Genomic DNA, 11,432 nt, shown 5'->3' with positions numbered 1-11,432 from the left:
TCGTTGACTCAGGATCATCATGTATTCATCCAATAGTATTCACTAAGGTCCTACTGTGTGCCAGGCCCAAGTAGAAGTGCTGGGGACGCAGCCGACAGTACAGTGCCCTCCCCCCTGTAGTTTATGGTAGGGTGGGTATGGGTGAGTGGGGGAGGATCAAGACACAGCAAACAAGCAGGTAACCAAGATGATGTGGGGGTGGTGATAAGGTTGGGAACACAGAGCCACGTGGGATGGAGGAGCTGCTACTGTGGACTGAAAGGGGATGGACAGCCTTGCTGAGCAGGCCATATGTGAGGAGTGACCATAAAGGGGCATTCCAGGCAGAGAAGAGCGATGCATAGACTCTCAGGGAGGAAAGAGTTGGACATGTCAAAGAAACTGAGAGAAGGCAGAGCCTGTGAGCTCAGTAAGGGAAGAATGTCCCCAGGTGTCACCAGGGGACAGCAGGTGATTCCAGCGGGACACAGCCTGTCAACCCAGAAAGAGCTGGTCCCTTTGGGCTTTATGGAGTCATAGACTCCCTTGTGGCCAGGTGCCTTCAGGGGATTACATCTACACTTATCCAAACACTTGTCCAGGACATGCCCAGAGAAGTAGCCAGGAGCCCATTGCCCCAGGAACCCAGCTTTGTGACCCAGAGAAGCACACAGCAAGATCTGCAGGACCCGAGGTGTATCGGGGCCGAGCACTGTGCTTCGTGCACGTGCTGTTGTTGACTTGGCACCCCATTTTACAGATGAGGAAACTGAGGCCCAGGGAGATGATTTGCCAAAGGTTACACAACTAGGGAGCAGGAGAGCTGGAATCTAAACCCACCTCTCTCATGTATTACAGACTCAAGACAGCCTTAATAAGGCTTCATTCTTGCATTTATTTGACTTAGCTGCAAATATGGGAGCTAGAAATCCTTCCTACTGAAAACTACCTAAACTCAAAGGTAAAATCTTATTTTGTTTGGAAGATGAGCCAGAGCTGCAGATGGTGGGCAGTTCTGAACAGTGCTCGGGACGTGTGGAAATCCTGCACCAGGGAGCCTGGGGCACTGTGTGTGACGACCTGTGGGACCTGAACAAAGCCGGGGTCATGTGCTGGCAACTGGGGTGTGGTCGGGCCATCACTGCTCCGGGAAAGACCCATTTCAGCCCGGGCTCTGGAGACATCCTCCTGGACAACCTGCAGAGTTTGGGGATCGAGAGCCACCTTGACCAGTGTCCCAGTTCTGGCTGGTCAGACCCCAACTGCGGTCACCATGAGGATGCTGGCGTCGTCTGCTCAGCTACCTGTCTCTCTCTTCCAGGGGCAGGTTTTTTCTGATCTTTCAGCAGCTCAGATAGAGGAAGGTGCGCACAGAGCAGGGCTGGTGACCTGGCAGAAGGTGTCAAGGAATGCCGAGAACTAGGCTCTCCTGGGAACACACACTCCAGGGCCACATATTTGTCAGGGGGTGTTTTCTGCAGCTCCTCTCAGGTCTGGAGCTGTTTACCAAACATGCCCTTTCTTGCTTGTGTAACAGGAAACCTGCCTGCTTGGGACCTGCCCACACTGGAAAACCAGCACTTGTCCTGATATAATTTAACTCAGATGTCCTAAATCTATCTTTTTTTAATGCATGCAGATGCAGGGGACTGGGCTCCAGACGTGACTCCTGCACCCCCAGGTAGGTCTAACCCTGCATTTCCAATATCTCTGCAAAGTAAATAAGAAATCTAACCTCTTTCAGAGATCTAGGTTCAATCCCTGGATCTGGAAGATCCCCTGGAGAAAGGAATGGCAGCCCACTCCAGTATTCTTGCCTGGAGAATTCTATGGAGAGAGGAGTCGGTGGGGGGGGCTACAGTCCTTGAGGTTGCAAAGAATCAGACATAACTGAGCAACTAACATGCACAACCTCTTTCAGCATCCAGACACAGGTGGACAGTGACCTAGACACTGGAATCACCCAGGGAGCTTTAAAATTTTATGCACCCCAGACCAGTCACATCAGAACCTCTGGGTCTCACCCAGTCATTGGTGATATTTAAAACTTCCTGTGAAATTCCAGTGTGTGGCCAAGGCTGAGAGCCAGTGGCTTGTATGATAAGCTGAGAGTCACATTGCCCAAATGAAATAGCATCCGACACTCTCCTCTCTGGACGGCAGATCAGGGAGGGGCAGGAGGGACTGAAAGAGGATGTTCCATCACAGTGGCGGAGCAGAGGGCTGATCTGGAGTAGAGGAGGTGGGAGGTCTACCTCTCAAGAACACGAGTTAGAGAATGAAAGTGTGCAGGTAAACAAAGATGCACTGAATGTCGAACTCTCCCAGTGGGTCAAAAGCAGATTGGGCGTGAGAAGCATAAACAATCAGGGCTCCTCTGTGGGCCTCCTGGCTTAGCCAACAGCAGGGATAGAGGAAGGTACACCTTCTTCAGGTAGACTACTCAAAACCCATGTGATCCGCACCCCCCACACTGGAGACTCCAGCTGAATCAGAGCCTCCAGCACTCGCCTGCCTCTGCAGAACAAGTTCTTAGCTGCCATCTTCCCTGATCACTGGCACCCTGGGCCCCAGCCAGCCTCCTCCCAGCCTTACCCAGTGACTGCTGCCACCCTCAGCCCTCCGTGGGAGCCTGGGTTGCGGAAGGTCAGGGGCGCACCTTACAGTGTTTGGGGGCCAGGCAAGGTGACTGGCAGCTGCCCCAATCCTGGGCTGGTGCCACTATGGTGTATATGGAAGGACACTTGGTGGGGGCCTCTTTTCCTCCAGTCCAGGTCCCGCGGGCATCCCAGGTGGAAGACACCATCCCTTGGAGGCTGCCCTTCTGGGGTGGGTTGCAGAGGTGGGCCCGTGGGAAGGGGCCTGTCTTACTTCCTTGGACTCTGTCCAACCTGCCTTTCCCCACCACGGCTCTCAGCTTCCCAGGTTTTGTCCCTTGGCATTTTGGCACCTGATAAATGTCTGCAGGGACAGTGGCATGTTCACGAGCCCAGTGCTGTGACTGTGGGTGATGCCTCATGACTGGTCACTCTAAGGACAGCCCTTAGGTTGGTGGACCCAGCACAGAAGAGAAAACAAATCACATGACTGCGTTGTCTGTGATTTTGTGGTGAATCACCGAAAGAAGGGGAGAAGCTACATCTCAGTCGGGGAGCAAAGAGAAATGAGTGTGTCCACACCATGTATTGAGACTCAAGACTAGTAGCAGCTTCATTCATTTGCATTTAAGTAGAAGGTCATGTCATTGGGTGAAGCTCTTTCCTGATTTTCTTTGGTTTTGATTTTTGCAGCTGCTGTTCCCCAGGTGTCTGTCCTACCAGGTAACTCTCTTGCATTGGAAGTATAACCCCTATAAGGATAGAATGATGATTGTTGTTCAGTCACTAAGTCATGTCCAACTCTTTGATCCAATGGACTGCAGCATGCCAGGCTTCCCTGTCCTTCACTGTCTCCCGGAGTTTACTCAAACTCATGTCCATTGAGTCAGTGATGCCATACAACCATTTCTTTGCATGTTGATGTATGGCAAAACCAATACAATATTGTATAGTAAAAAATAAAATAAAATATAAAAAAACAACCATTTCTTCTACTTTTATGAATTAGAATTGTGGTGATAATTCATAAAAGTAGAATAGACATCCACTGTCCTGGTTGCATGAGGGAGAGGAAGTGGGGGATGGAGCCCTCCCAAATGGGTGGATTGTCTGCATCTCAGCTGAGCTGATTTGCATGACAGGAAGCTAGGACAGGATTAATGAAGTGTTTGACACCCCACAGCTGCCATGTATGTATCCAATCCATTTCCAGCCTCACCTACAATCTTAGGGTCCTGCCTACCCATCACACATCTTTCCTCCACCCTCACCCCCACCCCTTGGGGGTACGACCACACTCCAGCCAAGCCACGGCTATGTCTACGCCAGCATGATCCCTTCCCATTTTGTGATTCACTCTTAAGCTTGGTGGGATTCTGGATTCTATACCTGGGAAAAGGTAAGGTACCTGTCTGAAGACTCCAGTCATGGGTCTCTTCATCCCGTTTTCACAGGAGGAAGTAGCTCCTGTGGGGGTGTCATTTCAAGTCTGTCAGGATCCTTCTCCAGTCCCCGGTACCCAACCAATTACCCCACTGACGTGGAGTGTGTCTGGGTGATCCACCTGGCCGAGAAGTTCCGCGTAGACCTGACGATCCCCAGCCTGAAGTAAGAGTTCTGTCTTTCTCTGCTTCAAGAGCCGGTTTGGATTTGAATCCGTGCTTTCCCCAAGAGGTTGCCTTTCCAAGTGCCTGAGTCATTAGCTGCTATAACAAAAATTTAATAGACTGGGTGTCTTAATAAACAAAAGAAGTTTATTTTCTGTAGTGGCCCCATTGTGTAATGGTTAGCACTCTGGACTTTGAATCCAGTGATCAGAGTTCAAATCTCTGTGGGACATAACTATCTTTTGGGCTTCCCTGGTGGCTCAGATGGTAAAGAATCTGCCTGCAGTGTGGGAGACCTGGCCTCGATTCCTAGGTCAGGAAGATCCCCTGGAGAAGAGACTGGCAACCCACTCCAGTATTCTTGCCTGGAGAATTCCAGGGACAGAGGAGCCTGGAGGACCGTGAAGTTGCATAAGTTGGACACCATTGAGTAACTAGATGACGTGACATGACGAACAAAAATATAATAGATTGGGTGTCTTAATAAACGACAGAAGTTTGTTTCTCACAGTTGTGCAGGCTGGCAAGTCCTAGATAAGTATACCAGCAGGTTCAGTGTCTCGTGAGGACCTGTTCCCAGGCTCATAGATGGCTGTCTTTCACTACGACTTCAGGTGAGAGAGGGGACCTGGAGCTTTCTCAGCCTCTTTATAAGGGCACTAATCCCATCATGAGGGCTCTGCCCTAACAACCTAGTCACTGCCCAAAGTCCCCACCTCCTAAGACTATTACTATTGAGGGTTAAGTTTCAAAAAATGAATTTTGAGGGGACACAAACCTTCTGCCTACAGCACCATCTGACAAATCCTTTCACATGTTAGGTGAAAACTGGTCTGGTCATCTGAGCTTAAGGAGTTTTTTTTTTAATTCTTTTTTCAGATTGTATTTTTTTATTAATTTATTTATTTTAATTGGAGGCTAATTACTTTACAATATTGTGGAAGTTTTTGCCATACATTGACATGAATCAGCCATGGGTGTACATGTGTCCCCCATCCCAATCCCCCTCCCACCTCCCTCCACATCCCATCCCTCTGGATCATCCCAGTGCACCGGCTTTGAGTGCCCTGTTTCATGCATCAAACTTGGACTGGTGATCTATTTCACGTATGATAATATACATGTTTCAATGATATTCTCTCAAATCACCCTAACCTCACCTTCTCCCACAGTGTCCAAAAGTCTGTTCTTTATATCTGTGTCTCTTTTGCTGTCTCGCATATAGTGTCGTTGTTCAGTTCAATTTAGTTCAGTCGCTCAGTCGTGTCTGACTCTTTGCAACCCCATGGACTGCTTCACGCCAGGCTTCCCTGTCCATCACCAACTCCCAGAGTTTACACAAACTCCTGTCCATTGAGTCGGTGATGCCATCCAACCATCTCATCCTCTGTCATCCCCTTCTCCTCCTGCCTTCCATCTTTCCCAACAGCCTTGAGTAGTGTCAATAGAAAACAGCCTACAAAATTTAAAAAATTTATTCAGTTTGGTTCAGTTCAGTCGCTCAGTCATGTCCCCACGGACTTTGCAACCCCATGGACTGCAACACGCCAGGCCTCCCTGTCCATCACCAACTCCTGAAGTTTACTCAAGCTCATGTCCATTAAGTCGGTGATGCCATCCAACCATCTCATCCTCTGTCGGCCCCTTCTCCTCCTGCCTTCAATCTTTCCGAGCATCAGGGTCTTTTCAAAATGAGTCAGTTATTCACATCAGGTGGCCAAAGTATTCGAGTTTCAGCTTCAGCATCAGTCCTTCCAATGAACACCCAGGACTGATCTCCTTCAGAATGGACTGGTTGGATCTCCTTGCAGTCCAAGGGACTCTCAAGAGTCTTCTCCAACACCACAGTTCAAAAGCATCAATTCTTCTGCACTCAGCTTTCTTTATAGTCCAGCTGTTGTTACCATATTTCCAAATTCCATCAGATCAGATCAGATCAGTCGCTCAGTCGTGTCTGACTCTTTGTGACCCCATGAATCGCAGCACGCCAGGCCTCCCTGTCCATCACCAACTCCCGGAGTTCACTGACACTCATGTCCATTGAGTCAGTGATGCCATCCAGCCATCTCATCCTCTGTCTTCCCCTTCTCCTCCTGCCCCCAATCCCTCCCAGTATGAGAGTCTTTTCCAATGAGTCAACTCTTGGCATGAGGTAGCCAAAGTACTAGAGTTTCAGCTTTAGCATCATTCCTTCCAAAGAAATCCCAGGGCTGATCTCCTTCAGAATGGACTGGTTGGATCTCCTTGCAGTCCAAGGGACTCTCAAGAGTCTTCTCCAACACCACAGTTCAAAAGCATCAATTCTTCGGTGCTCAGCCTTCTTCACAATCCAACTCTCACATCCATACATGACCACAGGAAAAACCATAGCCTTGACTAGACGGACCTTTGTTGGCAAAGTAATGTCTCTGCTTTTGAATATGCTATCTAGGTTGGTCATAAGGGTGTTTTTCTTTCTGACTTACTTCACTCTGTATAATAGGTTCCAATATCACTTAAGGAGTTTTAATCACTGAGCTCAACTTCCCGTGCAGTTGGAGAAGACCCCATGAGCATCCCTGAGGCCATCATGGAGGGAACCCCAGCTGGGGTGACCCACACAAGGACCCCACCCCTCCACTCTCAGCCAGCTCCGTTTGGGACACAGCCTCTTCCTCTGGCTGAACCCCAGTCTGTTCATCGTCATTACCTTTTCTGACCTTTATGCACAGTAGATCATCTTCCTCTTCCCTCCGAAAATGTCTATCCTGTTCCTACTAAGACTTTTCTTTTGCATATTAAATAGCCTGAGTTCATTCGTTCCTCATATTCCCGCTTGGTGGGGGAGCTGAAATAGACCAGGAAAGACAAGAGACTGGCTGACCTGGACCAGTCCCAACAAGGAGTGGGACAAAAGGGCAGACTCAGGCAGCATCAGAGGGGTCAAGTCCATGAGGGAGATGTGTGGTTGGAAGGAGATGCAGGGGTGACTGCAGTTTCTGGCTGCATGTGATTCAAAAATTTGACTTTATGTATAACATTCTGGCAGATTTCCTTGGGGAGCTTAACTCTGCCTTCACCTCCTCAGCTTAGAGGACGTCTACGGGTGCCCTTACGACTTCATCGAAGTGTTCGATGGACAGCAGGTTGCCTCGCTCTCCTTGGGCAGGTTTTGTGCTGGAACCAAGCTCACATTCCACTCTTCTTCAAACATCCTGACCACGGTGTTCAGGAGCGACTCCAGGATCACAAACACGGGGTTCTACGCCATGTACAGCGCCATCCAGCAGGACCAAAGGGAGAGCGGTGGGTATCCTAACTTGGACTTCAGGGGGATGTCCTGTCTAATGTGCACCCTTTCCCTTTAAGAGAGGAGATGCTTTTGTAAATCTGACCTGTGGGTTCCACCCACATTACTGACATCCGAGTGACATCACTCTGACACTGACAGCCCCCAGATCACCCCTCCCCCTGCTCTGTCCCTCAATGTCGTCTTCCTCCACCAAGATGTCCCCCTAAAGAGATAGAGAGCTGAGTCTCACGTCTTGCCATGGCCGTGCGTGTTGAGGGAGGGCCCATGACAACAGCCTCCTCCTTCTCCAAAGGAAGCAGAAATGCAGTAAAGCAGATCTTTCTAGAACAAAGCCGTCTCAAACTACAACTGCCAACCCACCTGCTTCCAGCTGAGTTCAATACAGAAACCATCCAGAATACTTCCTATACAAGATAGGAAGATGATTACAGAGCTCTCAGCAGATAATGCTGAGGGTGACTGTGCAACTTATCCCTCAGTCAGGGGACTTCGGAGAGTATAAAAAGGACTCTGAAATAATTGCCAGTAGTAGTGTTAGTCGCTCAGTCATGTTCGACTCTTTGTGACCCCATGGACTGTAGCCCCCCAGGCTCCTCTGCCCATGGGATTCTCCAGGCAAGAATACCTGGGTGGGTTGCCATTTCCTTCTCCAGGGAATCATCTCCACCCAGGGATCCAACCCAGGTCTCCCACATTGCAGGCAGATTCAACAGGCATTAATTGACCTTCCCCAGTCATAAACCACGAAGCTATGACAAACTTAGACAGCCTATTAAAAAGCAGAGACATCACTTTGCCAACAAAGGTCCATCCATAGAGACAATGGTTTTTCCAGTATTCATGTATGGATGTGAGAGTTGGACCATAAAGAAGGCTGAGTGCAGAAGAATTGATGCTTTTGAACTGTGGTGCTGGAGAAGATGCTTGAAAGTCCCTTGGACAGCAAGGAGATCCAACCAGTCCATCTTAAAGGAGATCAGTCCTGAATATTCACTGGAAGGACTGATACGGAAGTGGAAGCTCCAATACTTTGGCCACCTGATGTGAAGAGCTGACTGATTGGAAAAGACTCTGGTGCTGGAAAAGATTGAAGGCAAAAGAGGGGGTGGCAGAGGATGAGATAATTAGCATCACCAATTCAATGGACATGAATCTGAGTAACCGTCGGAAGATAGTGGAGGAACCTGGCGTGCTGCAGTCCATGAGGTCACAAAGAGTTGGCGGCAACTTAGTGACTGAACAATTCCTGGCACATCAGGACATAGGGTCTCCCTATCTAGAGTCCAGCAGCTGAATATGCAGAAAGGTGCCCATAGGAGAATGTCAGAGATCCTCTCTTGGGCAGAAGGTTCCAGAGAGATGGGGCACAGCCCCGCAGCTCAGGAGACTCTGCTTTCCCGTCCCCAGGTGAGTCCCTGAGGCTGGGGAATGGCAGTCACAGATGTGAGGGTCGGGTGGAGGTCTCCTACAACGGCACCTGGGGCACCGTGTGCGACGACAGCTGGGACCTGACGGACGCCAGGGTCGTGTGCCAGCAGCTTGGCTGTGGCGAGGCCTTGTCAGCCCCGAAGCAGAGCTACTTCGGTGGAGGCACTGGCCACATCATCCTGGACAACGTGCAGTGCGTGGGGAATGAGGCCAAGGTGTGGCAGTGCCCCCACAGCGGCTGGTTCTCCCACAACTGCGGGCACCACGAGGACGCAGGCGTTGTCTGCTCAGGTGAGCCCCCAGGACATGGCACACCTTGGTGGGGGGGTGTCTCACCCCAGCAGCCTCTGGGAAGGGGCGTGACTTGGGAGTAATTGGAGCTGTGGGCTCCAGGCCATCTTTTTAAGTCAGTTTGCTGAAGAGGTAGTTTGCTTTCTCTTGAATTGTTGTGCTTGTAAAATGCTCAAGTGAAGTGAAAGTCGCTCAGTTGTGTCTGTTTGTGACCCCTTGGACTATATATTAGCCCATGGAATTCTCCAGGCTGGAATACTGGAGTAGGTAGCCTTTCCCTTCTTCAGAGGATCTTCCCAACCCAGGGGTCGAACCCAGGTCTCCTGCACTGCAGGCAGATTCTTTACCAGCTGAGCCACAAGAGAAGCCAGAAAATGCTCAAAATCCCACCTTAAAAGCTCTGGTGAGGAACTTTCCTTGGGGTCCAGTGGTTAAGGCTCCATGCTTCCAGTGCAAGGGGTATGAGTTTGATCCCTAGTTAGGGAACTAAGATCCCACCTGCTGTATGGCAAAAAAATAGTCATCATAGATCACTCATATTTTTTTAAAGAAAGCTTCAGTGGTTAAATAGAGGGTTATATTACCAGGGTTTTGGAAAAGACCCTGATGCTGGGAAAGAATGGAGGCAGGGGAAGAAGGGGACCACAGAGGATGAGATGGTTGGATGGCATCACTGACTCTATGGACATAAGTTTGAGCAAGCTCCAGGAGATGGTGAAGGACAGAGAAGCCTGGCATGCTGCAGTCTATGGAGTCAAAGAGTTGGATACAACCTAGCGACTGACCAACAACAGCAATGTGTCCAGTGAGTCAGTGATGCTATCTAACCATCTCATCCTCTGCCGCCTTCTCCTCCTTTCACCTTCGATCTTTCCCAGCATCATGGTCTTTTCCAAGACCTTGATGGATTTAGTGCTACACTCCTAGCTGCCCAGAACAGAATACGTTTGATTAAAAAAAAAAAAAAACAGGCAAATAAAAATTTTAAAAAGCCTGATTTCCTTTTGTGTGACTGTCTTAATCCATCTCTTATTCTCTCTTCTGTCCTGGAACAGACATTGATGGCAACCCCAAATGTTTTCACTTCCAAACATTTTAACCCATTGCCAGGTCCCCAGTATGAGTGAATCCTAGCTACTTTTTCATCCTGTAATTCGGACACCATCTGATTAAATTATTTCTTGTTAAGTAACAAGAGCAAGGCAGTCCATCAGCGTTGGCAAAATGGTGGGGCTTGGGGGCGGGGGGGCATCAGAGGGTGAGAGGAGAAAGAGGTAGGAGGGAAGGAAAATTCAGATTCACCAGAAATGCAGTCTCTGGTCACTGGGATTTCCTGAATCGGTGTTCACATGCAGTGGGGTGGAGTTGCTGTAGGGGTTGGGTTGGTAACTGCCTGCAGTGGTGATCATGCAGAGCAAGGAAACAGAAACCCAGGGTCAGCTCTCGACAAGTTGTATCAAGCTACACTTGTCTGCATACTTGTCCAGACACCCAGCCTCTCGTAGCAAGGGTGTATCCCTGTCTGCTACGGCACAGAGCAGTCACAGATCTGCACATGGACGTTTTTGAGTACTTTAAAGGAGTTTTCTGAATAAAAGTCCTTGCTTACAGTATCATTTTTTTTCTCTGTATTTTCACAGGCTCGACTGATGACAGCTCCCCTACAGGTACTTCAGCTGTATTTAAAGGTTTCTCGTGATTTTATGTTTGCTTTGTTTTCAATTGTAGAATTTGAAGCAACCAAATGAATGCTCTTGCTTCCTTTTACATATGAGAAGCTCCAGCACAGAAAACCCATTAGAAAAGCCACTTCAAAGCCAGTATTTCAGCCACAAAGTGGATGCTTTAAGTAACTGTGGTCTTGACTTCAGCTAGGGTTTGGACATAACACAACAAAGCATCCCCTAACACAGCTGCTCTGTGAGCACGAAGTCACGTTGCACTGAACAGGGAGCCTTTGGCTTGCATCGTCTTTGCTCCCTTTTCATTAAAACACGTGCTCAGGCCTGTCAGTGCACATGGGTTCACAAAGCCCTCTCAACCTTGTGTCCTGATCATTTCTCCTCACAAAAACAGTATAAACTCGGGACTTTCCTGGCAGTCCAGTGGGGAAGACTCCACGCTTCCAATCAGGGTTCAATACCTGGTCAGGGAGTTAAGATCCCACATACTGTACACATGGCAAAGAAGACACACACACACACACACACACACACACACACACATACACACTATAAG

At 49.1% G+C, this 11,432-nt stretch overlaps 1 protein-coding gene across 1 annotated transcript in view; it reads left to right on the top strand.

Annotated features, from left to right (window-relative positions):
* The window catches only part of LOC105002761 (deleted in malignant brain tumors 1 protein-like), an 87,545-nt gene that overhangs the window by 38,727 nt on the left and 37,386 nt on the right, over positions 1-11,432 (top strand). Inside the window, 5 exon segments of the mRNA XM_010859578.1 lie at positions 974-1,306; positions 3,270-3,299; positions 4,031-4,184; positions 7,251-7,472; positions 8,821-9,194. Coding sequence (XP_010857880.1) covers positions 974-1,306; positions 3,270-3,299; positions 4,031-4,184; positions 7,251-7,472; positions 8,821-9,194 — 1,113 coding nt within the window.

This window comes from Bison bison, unplaced genomic scaffold (genome assembly GCF_000754665.1).
Source record: "Bison bison bison isolate TAMUID 2011002044 unplaced genomic scaffold, Bison_UMD1.0 scf7180017864456, whole genome shotgun sequence".
Lineage (NCBI taxonomy): Eukaryota > Metazoa > Chordata > Mammalia > Artiodactyla > Bovidae > Bison > Bison bison.
The sequence above is the reverse complement of the archived record's forward strand: the minus strand, read 5'-3'. Positions and strand labels throughout refer to the sequence as shown.